This window comes from Bombina bombina, chromosome 2 (assembly GCF_027579735.1).
Source record: "Bombina bombina isolate aBomBom1 chromosome 2, aBomBom1.pri, whole genome shotgun sequence".
Lineage (NCBI taxonomy): Eukaryota > Metazoa > Chordata > Amphibia > Anura > Bombinatoridae > Bombina > Bombina bombina.
In genome coordinates, this window is record NC_069500.1 from 737,282,630 (window position 1) to 737,306,878 (window position 24,249).

General features: G+C 36.9%; 1 protein-coding gene across 1 annotated transcript in view; it reads right to left on the bottom strand.

Moving 5' to 3' along the window:
- Positions 1–24,249, bottom strand: part of EFNA2 (ephrin A2) — a 362,866-nt gene that overhangs the window by 71,127 nt on the left and 267,490 nt on the right. The window contains exon 2 of the mRNA XM_053702794.1: positions 20,625–20,917. Within this exon, the coding sequence (XP_053558769.1) occupies positions 20,625–20,917 (293 nt within the window). The remainder of the gene's footprint in view (positions 1–20,624; positions 20,918–24,249) is intronic.

The following is a 24,249-nucleotide window of genomic DNA, read 5'->3' on the forward strand; positions in this document are numbered from 1 at the left end:
ATGGGTGTTGGCTTTGTAAAGTTTTCTGTGAACTGTTTTTGTGGAAATAGGGTCAATGCGTATATTGAGCTCTGCTGTCACTTTTGCTGTAGTAGTTATGTGTTGTCTGGACACAATGCTTGTTAGTGTTTGACGGTTGGTCCCTATCATTTAATTTTGGTTTTCGCTCACTATTCTTCTTCGCTGATGAAGTCTTGCCGTGCTTTGTGTACGCAGTGGTAACTGTGAAGTCTGTTGCTCTTGAAACACCAAACACTTTGTTATGGTTACAGATGCTCCTGTTAAACGGCTCCCATGATTTGTCCTCCTTGGAAGTTTGACAAGACACCCATTCCACCAAATACCTGTACTAACCGCTGCTGAACACAACTTGTACTACACTGTCTATAAAGAATATAGACAAAGAAAAGATAAGCAAAAGATAATCGCAATGTTTGTTGTTTTCCACTGTAGCCTACATGAATAATATTAACCAATATAATAATGCTGTTCATATTATTTTGTCCAACCCCTGTATGTGTCTCTCCAGAACCTGCATAGTGAGGTAAACAGCTCTCAACCTAAAATGCTTTGAGGGACCGCACAGTAATCACAAGTCTCCTTAAAGGGACAGTCTAGTCAAAAATAAACTTTCGTGATTCAGATAGGGCATGTCATTTTAAACAACTTTTCAATTTACTTTTAGCATCAATTCTGCTTTGTTCTCTTGGTATTCTTTGTTTAAAGCTAAACCTAGGTAGGCTCATATGCCAATTCTTAGCCCTTGAAGGCCGCCTCTTATCTGAATGCATTTTGACAGTTACACGACTAGAGGGCGTTAGTTCATGTGTGCCATATAGATAACATTGTGCTCACACCTGTGGGGTTTTCTAGGAATCAACACTGATTGGCTAAAATGCAAGTCTGTCAAAAGAACTGAAATAAGGCGGCAGTCTGCAGAGGCTTAGATACAAGGTAATTACAAAGGTAAAACGTGTATAATTATAACTGTGTTGGTTATGCAAAACTGGGGAATGGGTAATAAAGGGATTATCTATGTTTTTAAACAAAAAAAAAATCTAGTGTAGATTGTCCCTTTCAATAATCTCGCCAGACCACAGAGCTTTAGAGAATCAGGCCTTATGAGACAGTATATAAATATTCTATTTGGACTCTATTCTCCATATCACATGATACATAAGCATTCTGCACTCTATGAAATCTCATTAGAAAACCTTAGAAATCTGCAAGTTTACATTTCGTCAGAACACGTGTTGGTGCATTCATTTTCCCATCCTACATTTAAAAAAAAAAAAGTAAAAGTAAATCCAAGTAAAGGAAATACTTAGAGACAGCCCTTTTTGTGGCATTGATTAATATGCAAATGAATACAGACCAGTATAAAATATTGTTCATATTGATGGGAGGAGAGAATGAAGGAACAGCTGTGTTAGATAAAGTAAAGGAAGAAAACAGAATTAGATTTATGTAGGAGGCAGGGTCATGTAAAGAGGAGATGGCAGAAAGATACGTGGGCAGAAATAGTTTGTGCAGGGAGAAACGAGTTTGGTATAAAAGATGGCATCAGGAGAAGTTTTCTTTCCTGTCTTATAATTTTATTGGCCTAGATTACAAGTGGAGCACAAAAATATTAGAGCTGTTGAGAGCTAACATCGCGGAAGTTAAATTTGTAGCACTCTTATTCTTGCACATTTTACAAATTGAAAGTAAAAAGTTTGGGTTCGATTGAAAGCCTTAGGCAAGCTAACCTGGAAGTTCTGATAGTGAGGCCGCGATAAATCCCTCTCCTCAGACTTACATCTAGCCACCAATCAGCAAGCGCTATCCTGGGTTCTGAACTAAAAATGGGTATTTGTGCCTGCCCTCTAGTTCGATCACATGCTGTTTACTTGTCTTGCATCTATGTATTTGCTAGCTATACAGATGCCTTTTATCTGCATGATTTTTGCTATTTCCAGCCTTCTGTGAAACATCTGATGCAGCTGAATAAGGCAGGTTTCCGGCAGAAATGTGTTGAGCTATAGTTTTGTTTTTAATATGTTCGTATTCTTGGAAGACATACGTCACTGGTAATAAATGTTTAGCTTGAATTATTTCTTGCCTCTTGTAAATAATAATACCAATTAAGCAGGTGCTCTTTATACGGTTAACAGTGCTACCCTATCTTGTTCTTTTTTTCCCCTTTACACACTGGAAAAAAAAAGTTGCACTAAGAAAAAAAGCCTTTTAGAGAAGCTTTCAATAATGTTGGGTTTTGTGTAAGCGTATATATGTTTTTTTCCCTAGTATTATATATACCTGGTCTGTCTGAAAGATTATGCTAACCTATTACTTGCTAGCTGAACCTATGTCCTGGATCAATGGTTATGTACCTGATCGCTACCTTAGGCCTTGCAGGTCGTATTGTTTTCCTAAGTAAGTGGGATATTTGTTTGTCTGTGTGACATTGGGTTGTATTGTCAGATCCGTTGTATTTGTCAGATCCGTTGTGTTTGAGATACTTGGCTGTAAGTTTATGTTAGTATGAATTTGTCACAGAGACGGTGCTGTATCTTCTAGAGTGTGTGCCAGCGTGAGAAAATGTGTAGGAGTGAATCTTACTGTGTATCTGAAAAAATGTATCATCAATATGTGTGTATTTTGATAAAATGTATGACATTTCTTCACTGGCCTTGATATGGAATAAGAATTCCAGTGAGGATAATCATGAAAATATTAGAAACCCCTTCTTTAGTTATTCTGCATATACAGTAATTTATATAGCAGCTGTACTTCATACGCTTGCGTAAATCATTTTTTTACAAATGCATTAATATCAACATTGGAGGAAAACTGTATTAAGGATGAACAGAACATGAAGGGGATGTGTTTTGTGAAGCTTTGGGAAGAAACTGCATGTGTGTTATGAGAAAGGACACAATTTCCTGCTCCAGCAAACATACGGCTAGATTACGAGTTTTTGTCGCCAAGGCTTGCGGGGCTAACAAGCCTTTTTTTCCTACCGCTCCCTTAAGACAACGCTGGTATTACGTTTTTTTTTAACCCTGGCGTTAGCCGCAAAAAGGTGAGCGTAGAGCAGAATTTAGCTCCACATCTCACCTCAATACCAGCGTTGCTTAAGTCAGCGGTAAACTGGATAAACGTGCTCATGCACAATTTCCCCATAGGAAACAATGGGGCTGAGCCGGCTGAAAAAAAACCTAATACCTGCAAAAAAGCACCGTTCAGCTCCTAACGCAGCCCCATTGTTTCCTATGGGGAAATTAATTTTATGTCTACACCTAACACCCTAACATGAACCCCGAGTCTAAACACCCAGTCTAAACACCCCTAATCTTACACTTATTAACCCCTAATCTGCTGCCCCCGCTATCGCTGACACCTACATTATATTATTAACCCCTAATCTGCCGCTCCGGACACCGCCGCCACCTACATTATAGTTATTAACCCCTAATCTGCCCCCCCCCCATGTCGCCACAACTATATTAAATTTATTAACCCTTAATCTTCCGACCCCAACGTCGTCGCTACTATATTAAATGTATTAACCCCTAAACCTAAGTCTAACCCTAAGTCTAACCCCCCCTAACTTAAATATAATTTAAATTAAACAAAATAAATTTAACATAATTAAATAAATTAATCCTATTTAAAACTAAATACTTACAGATAAAATAAAACCTAAGCTAGCTACAATATAACTAATAGTTACATTGTAGCTAGTTTAGGATTAATATTTATTTTACAGCCAACTTTGTATTTATTTTAACTAGGTACAATAGTTATTAAATAGTTATTAACTATTTAATAACTACCTAGCTAAAATAAGTACAAAATTACCTGTAAAATAAACCCTAACCTAAGTTACAATTACACCTAACACCACACTATCATTAAATAAATTACCTAAACTACCTACAATTAAATTAGATAAACTAAATTATGAAAAAAACAAACACTAAATTACAGAAAAAAAAAGAATTACAAGAATTTTAAACAAATTACACCTAATCTAATCCCCCTAATAAAATAAAAAATCCCCCCAAAATAATAAAATTCCCTACCCTATACTAAATTACAAATAGCCCTTAAAAGGGCCTTTTGCGGGGCATTGCCCCAAAGTAATCAGCTCTTTCACCTGTAAAAAAAATACAATACCCCCCCAACATTAAAACCCACCACCCACGCACCTAACCCTACTCTAAAACCCACCCAATCCCCCCTTAAAAAAAACTAACACTACCCCCCTGAAGATCTCCATACCTTGAGCCGTCTTCACCCAGCCGGGCACAAGTTGACCTCCAGAGGGGCAGAAGTCTTCATCCGATCCGGGCAGAAGAGGTCCTCCAAGAAGTCTTCATCCAAGCGGCATCTTCTATCTTCATCCATCCGGAGCGGAGAGGAGCGGGTCCATCTTCAATCCAGCCGACGCGGAGCCATCCTCTTCAAACAACGTCCTAACACTGAATGAAGGTTCCTTTAAATGATGTCATCCAAGATGGCGTCCCTTGAATTCCGATTGGCTGATAGGATTCTATCAGCCAATCGGAATTAAGGTAGGAAAAATCCTATTGGCTGATTGGATCAGCCAATAGGATTGAGCTTGCATTCTATTGGCTGATTGGAACAGCCAATAGAATTTGAGCTCAATCCTATTGGCTGATCCAATCAGCTAATAGGATTGAACGTCAATCCTATTGGCTGATTGGATCAGCCAATAGGATTTTTCCTACCTTAATTCCGATTGGCTGATAGAATCCTATCAGCCAATCGGAATTCAAGGGACGCCATCTTGGATGACGTCATTTAAAGGAACCTTCTTTCAGTGTTAGGACGTTGTGTGAAGAGGATGGCTCCGCGTCGGCTGGATTGAAGATGGACCCGCTCCGCTCTGGATGGATGAAGATAGAAGTTGCCGCTTGGATGAAGACTTCTGCCGCTTGGAGGACCTCTTCTGCCCGGATCGGATGAAGACTTCTGCCCCTCTGGAGGTCCACTTGTGCCCGGCTGGGTGAAGACGGCTCAAGGTAGGGAGATCTTCAGGGGGGTAGTGTTAGGTTTTTTTAAGGGGGGATTGGGTGGGTTTTAGAGTAGGGTTGGGTGTGTGGGTGGTGGGTTTTAATGTTGGGGGGTATTGTATTTTTTTACAGGTGAAAGAGCTGATTACTTTGGGGCAATGCCCCGCAAAAGGCCCTTTTAAGGGCTATTTGTAATTTAGTATAGGATAGGGAAATTTATTATTTTGGGGGGATTTTTTATTTTATTAGGGGGATTAGATTAGGTGTAATTAGTTTAAAATTCTTGTAAAAAAATTTTCCTGTAATTTAGTGTTTTTTTCTTCCGTAATTTAGTTTATTTAATTTAATTGTAATTAATTGTAGGTAGTTTAGGTAATTTATTTAATGATAGTGTAGTGTTAGGTGTAATTGTAACTTAGGTTAGGATTTATTTTACAGGTAATTTTTTACTTATTTTAGCTAGGTAGTTATTAAATAGTTGATAACTATTGTACCTAGGTAAAATAAATACAAAGTTGCCTGTAAAATAAATATAAATCCTAAGCTAGCTACAATGTAACTATTAGTTATATTGTAGCTAGCTTAGGGTTTTTTTTATAGTTAAGTATTTAGTTTTAAATAGGATTAATTTATTTAATTATGATAAATTTATTTAGTTTAATTTAAATTATATTTAAGTTAGGGGGGGTTAGGGTTAGACTTAGGTTTAGGGGTTAATACCTTTAATATAGTAGCGGCGACGTTGGGGGTGGCAGATTAGGGATTAATAAATGTAAGTAGGTGTCGGCGATGTTAGGGATGGCAGATTAGGGGTTAATAAAATGTAACTAGTGTTTGCGAGGCAGGAGTGTGGCAGTTTAGGGGTTAATATATTTATTAAAGTGGCGGCGATGCCCGATCGACAGATTAGGGGTTAATATATTTATTAAAGTGTTTCCAATGTGGGGGGGGGCTCAGTTTAGGGGTTAATAGGTAGTTTACGGGTGTTGTGTACTTTGTAGCACTTTAGTTAAGAGTTTTATGTTCCGGTGTTAGCCCATAAAACTCTTAACTATTGACTTTTAAATGCAGTAGAAGTCTTGATAGGAGAGGGTCTACCGCTCACTTCTTCCAAGACTTGTAATACCGGCGTTAGGCAAACCCCATTAAAAAGATAGGATACGCAATTGACGTAAGGGGATTTGCGGTAGCCTCGAGTCGCGGAAGAAAAGTGAGCGGTACACCTGTACCTGTTAGACTTGTAATACCAGCGGGCGTTAAAAAGCAGCGTTGTGACCTCTAAACGCTGCTTTTTAAGGCTAACGCCAAACTCGTAATCTAGGCGATAGCTTTTAACTCAATTCTTCAAATTAAGCTTTCTGCGCAGGAGTCCACAATTACATTTCATTCTTTTTCTTTATAGCTGAAGAGACCATCTCTCTCCCTATAGTGTTTGTTTACAGCATTATATGTTTATACCTGTCTTTTACCTTACAGACTATATATACCTGATCTTTGTTACTCTATCCCAGCGCTGTCCAGTTAAACCTAATGTCTTTTCTATAGTGGCTATAAAAGCTGGTGTAAATTTCTTACATTTGCCCCAAGGCAGCCTAAAACTCAATGAGAGTAATAAAAAAGCACATACACCATAAAAATACCCATGGCCTCCTCTAACAATATTTAACAGAGATCCCATTGCACCTTCAATTTTGACAGTAAGCCCATTTACTGAACTTCTGATTGGTTTACCGGATACATTTAACATGGTTAATAGAACATTTCTATGAATAAGAGGTAACCCTGAATTAAGCCCTGGATGTGATGAGGAAAAGGACCACAAGACACCTGGGTAGAATTTGCTAAAGGAATAAGATTTTTTTTAAATAGAATTAGGCAAAGACCTTAATGGGTTTAGTTTGTTGTCTTGTTAATTTTTGCAATAGTTTATTATTATTATTTTAATATGCAAGGATTAAAGGGACACAAAACCCAATTGTTTTCTTGTATGATTCAGATAGAGCATTTTTAACATCTTTCCATTTTACTATTTGGAGCTAGATGGACACATTGGTAAGCCAATGACAAGAGGCGTATATGTGCAGCCACCAATCAGCAGCTAGTTCTTAGCTCCTGTGTCTACCTAGGTATGCCTTTCAACAAAGGATACCAAGAGAATTAAGCAAACTAGGTAATAGAGTAAAAACATTTTTAAAATGTTCTGTCTAAATCATGAAAGAAAAATTTTGGGTTTCCCTTTCAGTGTTCAGAGGTTGTGATGGGTGGGTTACAAAGAGGATTTTAGATTGCAGGAAAAATTGCAAGTGGGGGCTTTGTTGGGTGTAACTAGATTTTAGGTAAAAGTCTATTGTGGGAGGGATAATGTTGAGGACATTACATGATCAGGGTTATTATGGTGTTGAGAGGTCAGCTATCAGACATTATCAATTATCATTATCAATATCACTGGTACCTATATAGTACCATTGTCATAGACCTAGAAGCTCCTTGAAAGCTGGTCATAGTGAATAGCTGCAAGGAAACGCTATGATTTAATTATACACAGAGAGCACACTTTGACTGAATAATAACAATTTAAATGCGGTCCATCCACTAAAATGAAGTCTCCACTTCTAAAAAAAAAACAAGTCCATAGACCCAAAAGACATAATATTCCTAATTCAACTAAGGGGTCACTTGATATTGCATGGATGTTGTAAAAATTGCAATCTGTGGACATATTATATATCATGCCTCAACAAAAAATAAATCCATACACCCATTATGTAAAAAGATGAGACTCCTCTTTCAAATGAGAGGTAGCATTACCTCTAGAAATCACATTGTTCATGAAAAATAGTGAATACTTAATCCATTAGACAGTAAGTTCAGTGAAATACAACTGACTCATCAAGGATATTGCATCATCCTTTCTACAAAAAATTAGTCAACACCCAATTTAGACCTCAAATTCTTAGGAACAGGGTCCTTTTAAAATGATGGGTTAGATGATTCTCCATATATTCTATGGTTAATATAAAAATGACAATAACTTTAAATGTATATTGTATTTATTTGTCCTTACTAATAATATTATGTTTGTAACATTTTTCCCCTTGGGAAATACATTTTGTAGGTGCCAATTGCTGTGAAGTCAAAATAAACTCTTCAATTTCACTGTTACACTAATCCATCTGTGATTGTTCATTCCTTTGCATTACAGTGCAAATACTACATGCTTTAATTTGTTAGTCAAACAGTTGGGTAGCGCAGTTATCCCTTCTGATTGAAGGGGCAGCCTACTTGATTTATTTTATTGTTTTAAAAAAGATAGATAACGCCTTTACTACCCATTCCCCAGCTTGGTACACCCAACATTGTTTTATTAATACACTTTATAACCTCTAAACCTATTAATTGCAGTCTTATTTCTAAGCCTCTGCAAGCCGTCTCTTATCTAGCTTTTCACACACATTCAGTGCTAGTTAATGTGGGCCATATAGATAACATTGTGCTCACTCTCGTGGATTTATGCAGGAACCAGCACCAATTGGCTAAAATGCAAGTTTGTAAAAAGCGCTGAAATAAGGGGCAGTCTGCAGAGGTTTAGATACAAGGTAACCACAGAAGTAAAAAGTGTATTAATATAACAGTGTTGGTTATGCAAAAATAGGACATGTATAATAAAGGGAATATCTACCTTTTTAAACAATTAACATTTTCAAGTAGACTGTCCCTTTAAGTCAGTGATAGTCTCCACTCAGGGCCAGAAATTCTCTGTGGCTCCCAATCAGTATTTTAACTATATATTTAACCCCTTTGTGTGGGTTAAACACACAGAGCTAAATGGTTGCTAGTGACTAGAGCATGTCATTTGTCCACTATAATGGCCCTTTAAATGCACACTATGTTGTATGTGCTACCCATTCTTTGTGTAATAGTTACCATCCATTTTGTGAGTTTGCAATTATCTCTTTGTTTCAACTTTAATTTAAATTTAGTCTGACACACTATACAGTTCTCTGCTTTTCTCTTTGGTTTTTATTTTAGTTTCTCTATAGCAGCAGGTTGTTTTCAAATAAGGGCCATCGGCATTTATTTTTTCATGCTGAGGTACAACCAACAAATAAAAAAAATGTTATTAACTGAAACCAAAAATGTATATATCTATGTGAAAACATTCAAATTAGATTTTAACATATACGTGTATAATCCTTAGGTCAGAAAGGTGAAATTTCACAACATGTGTTTCATTTTTGACACAGGAACAAGATATTGATAAAACTCTTTATCAACATGATCAGCTTGAAACCATTGATTCATTCCTCTGAATTTTATCATATGTTGGTCCAAGAAAACTCTTAGAAACTTATTACATGCTAGTACCTCCTGCCCTCCAAGATCAGCAAAATATACTCCTCAGCTAGCAATGTCTGTACTAAAGGCTTTGGTAATCTAGAAACCTTGTTACATATCTGGGGGTCGATCCGATAAAAATCGTCGCCCGCAAAAGTCGGCGACGCCAATATTTGCGTGGGTTTGGTATCCTATATACGGCGTAACCTAGAAGTTACGCGCGTATATTTCTGCCGTCGCCCGTAGTTTTTTGGGCCATAGGCAGGTATACCAAACCCGCGCAGTTTGGTATCCAATATACAGCGTAAGGACTTACGTGGCGAAAATGGAGAAATCTTACTCCATTTTCACCTCGCCACAAAAAGCAGCCATAAGAAGCCTTACGCTGACTATTGGAGCCCCGTAACTCCCTAAACTGGCTGCTAAAATAAACCTAACACCTAACGCATGCGCAATGTCTATCTCCCTGTCAACCGCGATCTGCTAAAATAAACCTAACACCTAACGCATGCGCAATGTCTATCTCCCTGTCAACCGCGATCCCCCGCCGCAATCCATAATAAAGTATTTAACCCCTAAACCGTCGCCATCTACATAAACTAACCCCCTACTGTGAGCCCCTAAAACCGCCACCATCTAACTGATCTATCCCCTAATGTGAACCCCTTACACCACCGCCATCTATATTAAAATTATTAACCCCTAATTTAATCTACCTACCCCGCCGCCAGCTATATTATCTATATTAACCCTAAGTATATTATAGTTAATATAGTTATTACATTATATATATTAACTATATTAACCCTAATTATATTAGGGTTAATATAGTTAATATAGTTACTATAGTATTTATATAAACTATATTAACTCTAGCTAACCCTAACACCCCTAACTAAATTCTTATTAAATAAATCTAATTCATATTATAAACTAAAATATTCCTATTTAAATCTAAATACTTACCTATAAAATAAACCCTAAGATAGCTACAATGTAATTAATAATTACATTATAGCTATGTTAGGGTTTATATTTATTTTACAGGTAAATTGTTAATTATTTTAACTAGGTATAATAGCTATTAAATAGTTATTACCTATTTAATAGCTACCTAGTTAAAATAATTACCCAATTACCTGTAAAATAAATCCTAACCTAAGTTACAAATACACCTACACTATCAATAAATTAAATAAACTACAAATATCTATCTAAAAATACAATTAAATAAACTAAACTAAATTACAAAAAAAAACAAACACTAAATTACAAAAAATAAAAAAAAGATTACAAGATGTTTAAGCTAATTACACCTATTCTAAGCCCCCTAATAAAATAATAAACCCCCAAAATAAAAAAAATTCCCTACCCTATTCAAAATTAAAAAAAAGTTCAAAGCTCTTTTACCTTACCAGCCCTTAAAAGGGCCTTTTGTGGGGGCATGCCCCAAAGAAAACTGCTCTTTTGCCTGCAAAAAAAAACACAATACCACCCCCCAATATTACAACCCACCACCCACATACCCCTAATCTAACCCAAACCCCCCTTAAATAAACCTAACACTACCCCCCCCTGAAGATCTCCCTACCTTGTATTCACCCCGCCGGGCAGAACTCCTCATCCGATCCGGGCGATGTCTTCCAGCAAGCGGCAGTGAAGTCTTCTTCCATCCGGGCGATGTCTTGAAGCAAGCGGCAGAGAGTCTTCTTCCATCGGCGATGTCTTCAAGCAAATCGGCATCTTCAATCTTCTTTGTTCGCACCTCCGCCGCGGAGCATCCATCCGGCACGACGACTTCCCGACGAATGAGGTTCCTTTAAATGACGTCATCCAAGATGGCGTCCGCTGAATTCCGATTGGCTGATAGGATTCTATCAGCCAATCGGAATTAAGGTAGAAAAATCTGATTGGCTGATTGAATCAGCCAATCAGATTCAAGTTCAATCCGATTGGCTGATTGGTTCAGCCAATCGGATTGAACTTGAATCTGATTGGCTGATTCAATCAGCCAATCAGATTTTTCTACCTTAATTCCGATTGGCTGATAGAATCCTATCAGCCAATCGGAATTCAGCGGACGCCATCTTGGATGACGTCATTTAAAGGAACCTCATTCGTCGGGAAGTCGTCGTGCCGGATGGATGCTCCGCGGCGGAGGAGCGAACAAAGAAGATTGAAGATGCCGATTTGCTTGAAGACATCGCCGTTGGAAGAAGACTCTCTGCCGCTTGCTTCAAGACATCGCCCGGATGGAAGAAGACTTCACTGCCGCTTGCTGGAAGACATCGCCCGGATTGGATGAGGAGTTCTGCCTGGCGGGGTGAATACAAGGTAGGGAGATCTTCAGGGGGGGTAGTGTTAGGTTTATTTAAGGGGGGTTTGGGTTAGATTAGGGGTATGTGTGTGGTGGGTTGTAATGTTGAGGGGTGGTATTGTGTTTTTTTTGCAGGCAAAAGAGCAGTTTTCTTTGGGGCATGCCCCCACAAAAGGCCCTTTTAAGGGCTGGTAAGGTAAAAGAGCTTTGAACTTTTTTTAATTTAGAATAGGGTAGGGAATTTTTTTTATTTTGGGGGTTTATTATTTTATTAGGGGGCTTAGAATAGGTGTAATTAGCTTAAACATCTTGTAATCTTTTTTTTATTTTTTGTAATTTAGTGTTTGTTTTTTTTTGTAATTTAGTTTAGTTTATTTAATTGTATTTTTAGATAGATATTTGTAGATTATTTAAGTTATTGATAGTGTAGGTGTATTTGTAACTTAGGTTAGGATTTATTTTACAGGTAATTGGGTAATTATTTTAACTAGGTAGCTATTAAATAGTTCATAACTATTTAATAGCTATTATACCTAGTTAAAATAATTAACAATTTACCTGTAAAATAAATATAAACACTAACATAGCTATAATGTAATTATTAATTATATTGTAGCTATCTTAGGGTGTATTTTATAGGTAAGTATTTAGATTTAAATAGGAATATTTTAATTAATAATATTAATATTAGATTTATTTTAATAAGAGTTTAGTTAGGATGTTAGAGTTAGATAGGGTTATTATACTTAATATATATATAATATAATAACGATATTAACTATATGAACCCTAATATAATTAGGGTTAATATAGTTAATATATATAATATAATAACTATATTAACTATATTAACCCTAATATAATTAGGGTTAATATAGTTAATATAGCTGGCGGCGGTGTAGGGGAATTAGATTAGGGGTTAATACATTTATTATAGGTGGCCGCGGTGTAGGGGGATGTAGATTGTAGGCAAAAGAGGAGTTTACTTTGTGACAAAGCCCCGCCAAAAGCCATTTTAAGGGCTGGCAAAAGAGCTGTTACTTTGGGGCATGCCCCGCAAAAAGCCCTTTTAAGGGCTGGCAAAAGAGCTGTTACTTTGGGGCAATGCCACGCATAAAGCCCTTTTCAGGGCTATTTGTAGGGTTAGACTTAGGTTTAGTGGTAGGGATAGTTTAGTATTTTAGGGGTTAAATAATTTAATATAGATGGCGGCGGGGTGGGGGATTAGATTAGGGGTTAAATAATTTAATATAGATAGCGGCGGGGTAGGGGCTCACTTTAGGGGGTAGGTAAGGTAGATGGCGGCGGTGTTAGGGGCTCACTTTAGGGGGTTATAGATTTAATATAGCTGGCAGGGTTTAGGGGTTAATAACTTTATTAGGTAGCGGCAGGCTCCGGGAGCGGCGGTTTAGGGGTTAAGACATATTTTATTGTTAGGCTAGTGAGGGGGGATAGCGGATAGAGGGTTAGACGTGTCGGGCTATGTTAGGGAGGCGTGTTAGACGCGTCGGGCTATGTTAGGGAGGCGTGTTAGACGTGTCGGGCTATGTTAGGGAGGCGTGTCAGACAGTAAAGGGTGATTTAGACTTTAGTCAGGTTTTGTAGGCGCCGGCAGTTTCTAACGTGCCGCAAGTCACTGGCGATGCCAGAAATTTGTACTTGCGCAGATTTCTGGACATCGCTGGTTTGTCAGACTTACGGCACGTTAGCATCTGACGGCGACATATATGGGATAGCTCGAGTTGCGAGCTGAAACTGCGGGCGACGCAGGTTCCCTCGCTTGCGCCGCAAACTACGATCTATATCGGATCGACCCCCTGATAGGCCTTTTCCTTTCCACACAAAATAGTATCAGGATACAGGTGAATGACATATATATATATATATAATAAAACAAAATAATTTGTTTCAGCTTAGATAGATTGGCATATAAACTGGCTGTTTACATTAAGAATATATATAACTCCTGGTGTTTAATTAGAGTTAAATAGAATATTTTGTGAGCTAAGTTGACTAAATATATTTGTCTGGAAGTTAAGCAAACCATAGCTTGGTATCTCAGTGTGGTATTTTAATGAAATTCAATTGTGAATAAGATTAATAAATAAGGTAATTTTTATGATCTTTGCATAGCATATTATAACAGTTTAAACGTGTATAATTTTGTTTCATATCTGGTTTTCTACAAATATATTTCAATGTGTCTATAAATTTTAACTAATATAAAGAATTTAGGAATTTACATTAATTTTATGGTTTTGTATATGCATTTTATTGGTGTTTTATTTTAAAGAATAATTATTAAATACATTGTATTATAACCCGGCCATATATTGACAATAGACACCTAGAGCCTAAAGCTCACCGCTCTTGTGAGATTATCTAAAAAGTCAGTACAGGTACAAATCCCCAAATTCCAGAATCCAGAATTATTCTGAAATCCAAACATTTTTATTAATATTTTTTTTTAAATAAAAATAATAAAATTACCCTTTTTTCCCTGACAGTAAGTCCTAATTTTCTCTGCCAACTTCTTTGGTTTGTTTTATGTGTTCTAAAATGCAAATGACTGTCTATATTTATTTAAAGGGACATGAAACACAAAATTGTTCTTTCATGATTCAGATAGAGAATACAATTTTAATCAACTTTCCAATTTAGTTTTATTATTTAATTTGCTTCCTTCTCTTGTAATCATTTGCTGAAAGGTTTATCTAGGAAAGCTCAGGAGCAGCAAAGAACCTAGGTTCTAGCTGCTGATTGGTTGCTGCATATATATACCGATTGTCATTGGCTCACCCATGTGTTCAGTTAGAAACCAGTAGTGCATTGCTGCTCCTTCAACAAATTATACCAAGAGAACAAAGAAAAAATGATAATATGAGTAAATTAGAAAGTTGCTTAAAATTGCATGTTCTAGCTAAATCATGAAAGAAAAAAATTGGGTTTCATATCCCTTTAAATTATTAACTTTCTGATTACAGTACTGTACTTCCAGATGCTACTATGTTTAAAAAAACATTAACTTTAGGTTGCATGTATAAGCTGTGTTATGACATGTAAATATTGCCTAAATTACATAAAATATTTTTATTTACACATGGTCCCATCCCGTCTCCAAGCTGTCCCATTTTACTGATGCAAGTATACAAATATAAAAAAAACCCCAAAATATTCCGAAATCCAAACCTTTTCCGGTCCCAGGCAGTTTGGATAAAGGGTCTTGGTAGGGTACCTGTACGGCAAAGTTCCTCAAAGAATTTTAGTTTACCGTGCTATGCAGGGTTATTTGTGTAAAGAAACGACACATACATTACAATATAATGGTCAAAAAAGTCCCAAAGAGTTTTCATGATTTCTTTTCAAGTTAGCAAGTTTTTGATCATCAGACAACAAGTAATAGTCTATCCAATAAGAGTATACAAGGAGGTGTTTAGCTAAAAACTGGAAGTGGTTTCCTCTATACATAACTTAAATAACAGAACAAATGCAATTTCATTATACCATGGCAGAGATGTCTGCACATCTATTCTATCAGATACTTACCTTATAATTAGTTTCTAGGAATCTCATTCTTTTCTTTAGTGTTTACTGTAGCATTTGTTGCTTTATTATTCCTAACATCCAGCAATGAATATGTCTACCTGCAGTTTTTATAGTGGAAATAGGTTGGTTCTTAAAATGAATTTCTTATGTTGCTCTATTTTATATTGATCTTCTTTTATCTGTCTTTATGTACAATGTATTTTGCACAGAAGTTTACCAATGAGCATACCTAACGTGTATTTTATATATATGCACACCATTCAATCACTGGCTGGGTTTTGCTCAGGTATAACAGTAAATTTCGGCTGACTGTGGGCAAGATTACAATTGGAGGGCTATTTAATGCTCCCGTTCCAGCGCTAAATGCGCTAGAAGTAAGCTTTTTGCGCACACTGGGTTGCGCTCATATTACAAGTTGAAAGTAAACTGTTTTTGCTCTCACATGCTAACCCGACGAGCATAAAAAGACAAACTTAGAATATTTCGCACACAATAGAAGTCAATGGAGCAAATAAAGTGACAAAAAAACCTAAAACCCTACTCGCGCACAAACCCGATCGCATATTCTCAAGTGCGCTAACCCAACCTGAAAATATGAATATTTCACATTCCATTGTTCTTCACATTGAATAATATGTTCTATTTATTCATAAATACATATTTCTACATATATCTCATGGTATTTTGGTACAATATATATGCCTAGATATATATATATATATATATATATATATATATATATATATAATTATAAGGCACAGAGAAGGTAGTGCTAGTCGACACGGATGGAGGGAGCCGCTCCAGTGTCTCCCCTGGAGCTCAGACGCTAACAAGCCGAGGCTAGTAGCGATAAATATAAAACAAAGAGAGAGTTCCCTGAGCCCAAAACCGAACAGATCAGTCTCCGTGAAATAGACAGGGACCTGGAGCATAGGTACATACGGAGATGACGTCTCCCTCCATATGTACCTACGCTCCAGGTCATTGTCTATTTCACTGAGACTGATCTGTTTTATTTCATGTGAATTAAGGTATGTGTTATCCTTATTTCCTCCAGCAGTGTGATGCCTCTGTTCTAAACTTATATTGATCCTTCGGTTTTGGGCTCAGGGAACTCTCTGTTTTATATATATATATATATGATTATATATAGGTTTACTGTATATATATATATATATATATATATATATATATATATCAGGGATAGGCAAAGTGTCCGTACATAGACACTGGTGTCCCTGACTAGCCCTTACAGTGTCCGCCACAACCTTAATATATCTTTTATTTCTGACACAGAAGTGAAACTGGCACATGCGTATAGCTACACAAGGGCTGGTATATATAATGACACAGTATTGACACTGGCACATGGGTATAGCCAGAGGAGGGCTGGTTATAGGGTCAGTGGTATCTGCATCAGTATAATAACACCCAGCACTATATAATGACACAGTATTGACACTGGCACATGGGTATAGCCAGAGGAGGGCTGGTTATAGGATCAGTGGTATCTCCATCAGTATAATAACACCCAGCACTATATAATGACACAGTAGTGACACTGGCACATGGGTATAGCCAGAGGGCTGATTATAGAATCAGTGGTATCTGCATCAGTATAATAACACCCAGCACTATATAATGACACAGTAGTGACACTGGCACATGGGTATAGCCAGAGGGCTGGTTATAGAATCAGTGGTATCTGCATCAGTATAATAACACCAAGCACTATATAATGACACAGTAGTGAGACTTTCATATGGGTATAGCCAGAGGGCTGGTTATAGAATCAGTGGTATCTGCATCAGTATAATAACACCCAGCACTATATAATGACACAGTAGTGACACTGGCCCATGGGTATAGCCAGAGGGCTGGTTATAGAATCAGTTGTATCTGCATCAGTATAATAACACCCAGCACTATATAATGACATAGTAGTGACACTGGCACATGGGTATAGCCAGAGGGCTGGTTATAGATTAAGTGGTATCTGCATTAGTATAATAACACCCAGCACTATATAATGACACAGTAGTGACACTGGCACATGGGTATAGCCAGAGGAGGGCTGGTTAAAGAATCAGAGGTACCTTTATCAGTATAATAACACCCAGCACTATATAATGACACAGTAATGACACTGGCACATGGGTATAGCCAGAGGAGGGCTGGTTATAGAATCAGTGGTATCTGCATCAGTATAATAACACCAATCACTATATAATGACACAGTAATGACACTGGCACATGGGTATAGCCAGAGGGCTGATTATAGAATCAGTGGTATCTGCATCAGTATAATAACAACCAGCACTATATAATGACACAGTAGTGACACTGGCACATGGGTGTAGCCAGAGGAAGGCTGGTTATAGAATCAGTGGTATCTGCATCAGTATAATAACACCAACCAGCATATAATGACACAGTTGTGACACTGGCACATGGGTATAGTCAGAGGAGGGCTGGTTATAGAATCAGTGGTATCTGCATCAGTATAACACCCAGCATTATATAATGACACAGTAGTGACACTGGCACATGGATATAGCCAAAGGGCTGGCTATAGGATCAATGGTATCTGCATCAGTATAATAACATCAAGCACTATATAATGACACAGTAGTGACACTGGCACATGGGTATAGCCAGAGGGCTGGTTATAGAATCAGTGGTATCTGCATCAGTATAATAACACCCAGCACTATATAATGACATAGTAGGGACATTGGCACATGGGTATAGCCTGAGGAGGGCTGGTTATAGGATCAGTGGTATCTGCATCAGTATAATAACATCAAGCACTATACAAAGACACAGTAGTGACACTGGCTCATGGGTATAGCCAGAGGAGGGCTGGTTATAGATTAAGTGGTATCTGCATCAGTATAATAACACCCAGAACTATATAATTACACAGTAGTGACACTGGCTCATGGGTATAGCCAGAGGAGGGCTGGTTATAGAAGCAGTGGTATCTGCATCAGTATAACACCCAGCACTTTATAATGACACAGTAGTGACACTGGCACATGGGTATAGCCAGAGGGCTGGTTATAGGATCAGTGGTATCTGCATCAGTATAATAACACCAAGCACTATATAAAAAATAATAATATATATATATATATATATATATATATGTATATATATATATATAAAAAATCATGAGGAATGTCTATTTATAAATGCATAGATCATATTCTGCTATGTGCAGAACATTGGAATGTCAAATATTTGCAGTAAATACACAAAATAACACTTTATTAAATATGAATATTGCATAAATATGTTTTTGCATGTTTTCATCTACTTAACTGCAAAGGGTTCCAATGCACATATATATGTGTGTATATATATATATATATATATATATACGCGTGTACATATGTATTTATGTGTGTATATAAGTCTGTAAATACATGTATACACATATAAATACATAAATAATATACATACATGTACATATTTAGACATGTATATGTATGCATCTCTATGTTAAAGTCCTTTGCATGAGCCTTATATAACACGAACATCCCTATGTAAAAAGGAAGATATTTTACCTCAAAATTTCCATGTAGCCACATTCTATTGCAAAGAGACTTTAACCACCCAATCAGGATGCTAGTCCCTGGACTTGCAAGGAAGCATGTATCTAACATGTATTGAGACTGTCACCCTCTTTTCCTTTTCACTTCAAGGCTAAGAATGAATTCTCACAAGATAACTGTGAAATCACAGGAGATCACAAAAAAGCTAACTGTAAACTCAGTACTGATAATGTTAATTTGATATTTAGTTTTTTTGCTTTATTTTTTATTCTTACCACAAAGATGCAAGTTAAAAAGTAGCTGAATAGTATTTTCTTACAGAGCACTTACTAGTTTTAAATAAAGAGAAAAACCCAGGTATAATTCATTCAAATAAATTCTCTCACAGTTGCATCAAAGAGTATTGAGAAATTATGTTAGCAACAAGTCTGATATTTTCAAGCAGTAATAAAAAGTTTTAATATATAAGGTTTTTTTTTATCATTGATCCTGTATGTCCCTTTAATACAGTAGTTTACTAATTCCTAAAGTACAATACTAATTCCTCAAATACTAATCCTAAAATACTAAAATCAGAGCTTCTAGTTCATGTTCACTTTTCTTTCTCTAGTGTCTTCTGATCATGGTTTAACTGAATATGTTCCCTGCACTACAAAAAAATGTCAGCTACACCTTTGTCATCATATCTGGCTTTTGATTCTTCTAGTTTTTATTTATACTTTAAAAAAAGAGGGTTCCACTTCATTTTGATTAAAGGACCAGTCAACACTGTAGATTTGCATAATCAACAAAGGCATGATAAGAAGACAATGCAATAGCACTTAGTCTGAACTTCAAATTAATAGTACATTTTTGTTAAATAAATTGAAACGTTATGTCTATTTCCACTCCCCCTGTACCATGTGACAGCCATCAGCCAATCACAAATGCATATACGTATATGCTGTGAATTCTTGCACATGCTCAGTAGGAGTTGGTGACTGAAAAAGTTTAAATATAAAAAGACTGTGCACATTTTGTTAATGGAAGTAAATTGGAAAGTTGTTTAAAAATGCTGCTCTATCTGAATCATGAAGTTTAATTTTGACTTGAGTGTCCCTTTAATCTTTGTGTGTCCATATGCCAAAGCATGACCATTCTCATTATGACCAATAAATAGCATTTAAAGAAAAAAAGGTGTTTATGTAAAGCTTTAAAAGAATAGATTCCTCTCTTGAAATCGTCTCCTATGCTACTTCTTCCAGTATTGAAGGTATTGTCCTCCAAAAATGTTCTCCTGGGCTTTAAACCCATTTAAGCTCCAGGTTGGCTGTGGATATGCACATAGTCAATGCATAAATGATACAGGAGTAATTTACCACAGAATACTTTTCGAAGGCACTAGTGAAAAATTAGAGGCAGGAGTACCTTTTGGCACTTACAGAAAAAACAAAGAAGACTTCAAAGAAGGAAACTTTTTTTTTTTTTTTTTTTAAAGCCCACACATTTTAAAGATCAGTAAACTGAATAAAGACTTTGTTTCCTTAGAAAGATACCACTTTCATGAATCTAAGATAACTATATTCATAAAAAGGTAATTGTTATATTAGTTCCATACCATTTAAGGTGGGATATACATAAGACTACCTAGGGTTTTTTTTTATGCATTGTAAATATTAGCTAAGAATAATGGCAGTATGTATAGTCCTTCTGGTTCTCATCTGCTGTCAATATCAGTATTCCTATAGCAGTACATCACTGGATATTTGTGTATGGAGGACACGTGTTTATCTGTAGACATCAGGTCCCAGCTTCTACAGGTAGACATAGCAATACAATACTTTCTTTTGACTGTGCGCCAATACTTACAGATATAATAATATTCATGTCCAGGACGAAACTCAAACCCCAGAGAGAAAGGAGTAAACAGCTGAAACTTCTCAGAGAACTTCAATGGTCCATTAGGAGAATCTGGCCTGTTGCACTCCCAGCGCTTAAACCCCTTCTGCCGATGGTCACAGGAGGCATGGCCATCAAAATTTACCATGTACAGAATGTAACGCTCCATCCTGTCCGAGGGAAGCGAAACCTCGTAATGGGGGCAGTAAATGTCCAGGTAATCGTTGATGCTCACATCCACTGTATAGTCACCATGGTGAAACCTGCGGGAGTAGATTAAACAAAAGTTAGCCGGTTTAACTTCTTAGGGCACAAATGTAATGGGGAGTTTATTCAGTTTGCTATTGCAATTAGACACAAAGTGATAGTTTCTTAGGTAAAAAAAACATTAAGCACTTAAAGAGACAATAAAGTCCTTATATTTGTTTACACAAAAAGATTAGACTGCAATTCATATTACAGTTTTTTTTTTGTTTGTTTTTTTAAAACATGTTCCCATGATAAAAAAATAAACATGTTTTGTTCTTATAGTTGTGGGGTGTCCCGATAGAGTTGTGTAATATTTCCAGCTAGTCATCTTAAATCCCACAGAACAGCTGTGTGTACAAACATGTACTTCCTGTTTATTTATGTTTTCCCTTGGTATGCTTTTCAACAAAGAATGACAATGCACTACCAGGCGCTTCATAATCTAAAGTTCTGGTCAGATTATCTAAGAAGTCTCGTAAGTACTGTGAAAATTTTGAAAGGCAAATTTTAGCTTGCAAGTTGTTTATCTTGTTATCGTGTTGGCTGTGAAGGAGGGAAAGCTACGTTACAATATATGATAAAAAAAAAACTTCTAAAGATTTTGCATAGTTTCTCTCCATGCTGGCAAGTTTTTGATCATTGGCCTGAGATGTGTTCAACTAGCTCCCAAAAGTGCATTGCTGCTTTAGAGCTGATGTTAACTATGTGTTTAACTCACAACTCACTGCACGAATTAAACACATAGTTGCCCTAGTCAAAAAGGATGATCTTCCTAGAGTCATTCTGAAGTAATCGAAGACTCCAGACAAGTCATCAGAAGCCATCCTGAAGTATGCCCACAGGCCAAAATATTTAAATGAGATGACATTGGAGTCATTCATTGGCTGTTCATGCTTGTGAAGTAATCAGTAAGGTAATCTGCTAATCATTCGGAAGTCATCACCCAGAATTTTGTACCTTAGCTGATGACTTTATAAGCTTGATGATGTGCAAATGACTTCTAAAGTAGTCATGTTTGTCTTGGGTATATGCGAACAACAGTGCAATAATAAAATTCTCCACTACAGTAGAGCCTTTTCTTTTTGCACTTGTATGTGCCTTTAACAATATACAGTATATAGGTCAGCACTACAGAATTTGGCAGCGCTTTACAATTAAATAATATTAATATTTTTTTTAAATGTGAAAGATAAGGCTGACCTTTTTCCCTTGTGCAATACAGACAAATCATACCATAGCCAGTTGTATTTTTTAATTGGATGTCTCTAAATAATGTTTGTGGCTGCTTTCCCCTCCCATAATGAAGGATTTTACACAGGCAGATTTAGGAACATATGCCATAGCTTTTTGTATTTGATGTCATGCTGCTGTGCTAGTAAACGTACAGGTGCAAAACAGGTGCAATAAGTGAAGATAAAAATAACACTAGATTAATCAAATATAAACAATATCTTAGATTTACAATGATAACCTTGTTATACGAAGTTAGAATTCCCAAATACTGAATAAGTCTACACAATGCAATGTCCCAAATCAGCCTCACTTTACAGGTAGTGCAGAATTATTAGGCAAATGAGTATTTTGACCACATCATCCTCTTTATGCATGTTGTCTTACTCCAAGCTGTATAGGCTCGAAAGCCTACTACCAATTAAGTATATTAGGTGATGTGCATCTCTGTAATGAGAAGGGGTGTGGTCTTATGACATCAACACCCTATATCAGGTGTGCATAATTATTAGGCAACTTCCTTTCCTTTGGCAAAATGGGTCAAAAGAAGGACTTGACAGGCTCAGAAAAGTCAAAAATAGTGAGATGTCTTGCAGAGGGATGCAGCACTCTTAAAATTGCAAAGCTTCTGAAGCGTGATCATCGAACAATCAAGCGTTTCATTCAAAATAGTCAACAGGGTCGCAAGAAGCGTGTGGAAAAACCAAGGCGCAAAATAACTGCCCATGAACTGAGAAAAGTCAAGCGTGCAGCTGCCAAGATGCCACTTGCCACCAGTTTGGCCATATTTCAGAGCTGCAACATCACTGGAGTGCCCAAAAGCACAAGGTATGCAATACTCAGAGACATGGCCAAGGTAAGAAAGGCTGAAAGACGACCACCACTGAACAAGACACACAAGCTGAAACGTCAAGACTGGGCCAAGAAATATCTCAAGACTGATTTTTCTAAGGTTTTATGGACTGATGAAATGAGAGTGAGTCTTGATTGGCCAGATGGATGGGCCCGTGGCTGGATTGGTAAAGGGCAGAGAGCTCCAGTCCGACTCAGACGCCAGCAAGGTGGAGGTGGAGTACTGGTTTGGGCTGGTATCATCAAAGATGAGCTTGTGGGGCCTTTTTGGGTTGAGGATGGAGTCAAGCTCAACTCCCAGTCCTACTGCCAGTTTCTGGAAGACACCTTCTTCAAGCAGTGGTACAGGAAGAAGTCTGCATCCTTCAAGAAAAACATGATTTTCATGCAGGACAATGCTCCATCACACGCGTCCAAGTACTCCACAGCATGGCCTGCAAGAAAGGGTATAAAAGAAGAAAATCTAATGACATGGCCTCCTTGTTCACCTGATCTGAACCCCATTGAGAACCTGTGGTCCATCATCAAATGTGAGATTTACAAGGAGGGAAAACAGTACACCTCTCTGAACAGTGTCTGGGAGGCTGTGGTTGCTGCTGCACGCAAGGTTGATAGTGAACAGATCAAAACACTGACAGAATCCATGGATGGCAGGCTTTTGAGTGTCCTTGCAAAGAAAGGTGGCTATATTGGTCACTGATTTGTTTTTGTTTTGTTTTTGAATGTCAGCAATGTATATTTGTGAATGTTGAGATGTTATATTGGTTTCACTGGTAAAAATAAATAATTGAAATGGGTATATATTTGTTTTTTGTTAAGTTGCCTAATAATTATGCACAGTAATAGTCACCTGCACACACATATATCCCCCTAAAATAGCTAAAACTAAAAACAAACTAAAAACTACTTCCAAAAATATTCAGCTTTGATATTAATGAGTTTTTTGGGTTCATTGAGAACATGGTTGTTGTTCAATAATAAAATTAATCCTCAAAAATACAACTTGCCTAATAATTCTGCACTCCCTGTATAATGAGTTGAATGGTGATACTAACTGTGCATACGTTTTTGCTTATTCTAGGGATTAGCCTTGCGTAAAATGTTCCCTCCATGCAGCACAAATTTATGAAGGAAACAGATGCTTATTAAAGGGATAGAAAGGTCAATATTGAAATGTGCATCAATTCATTTCAGTTTTAAATAGAAGCCTTATTGCAATATACTACTACTAGCAAAAATGCCTCTAGTAAAAGTTATTACTGTT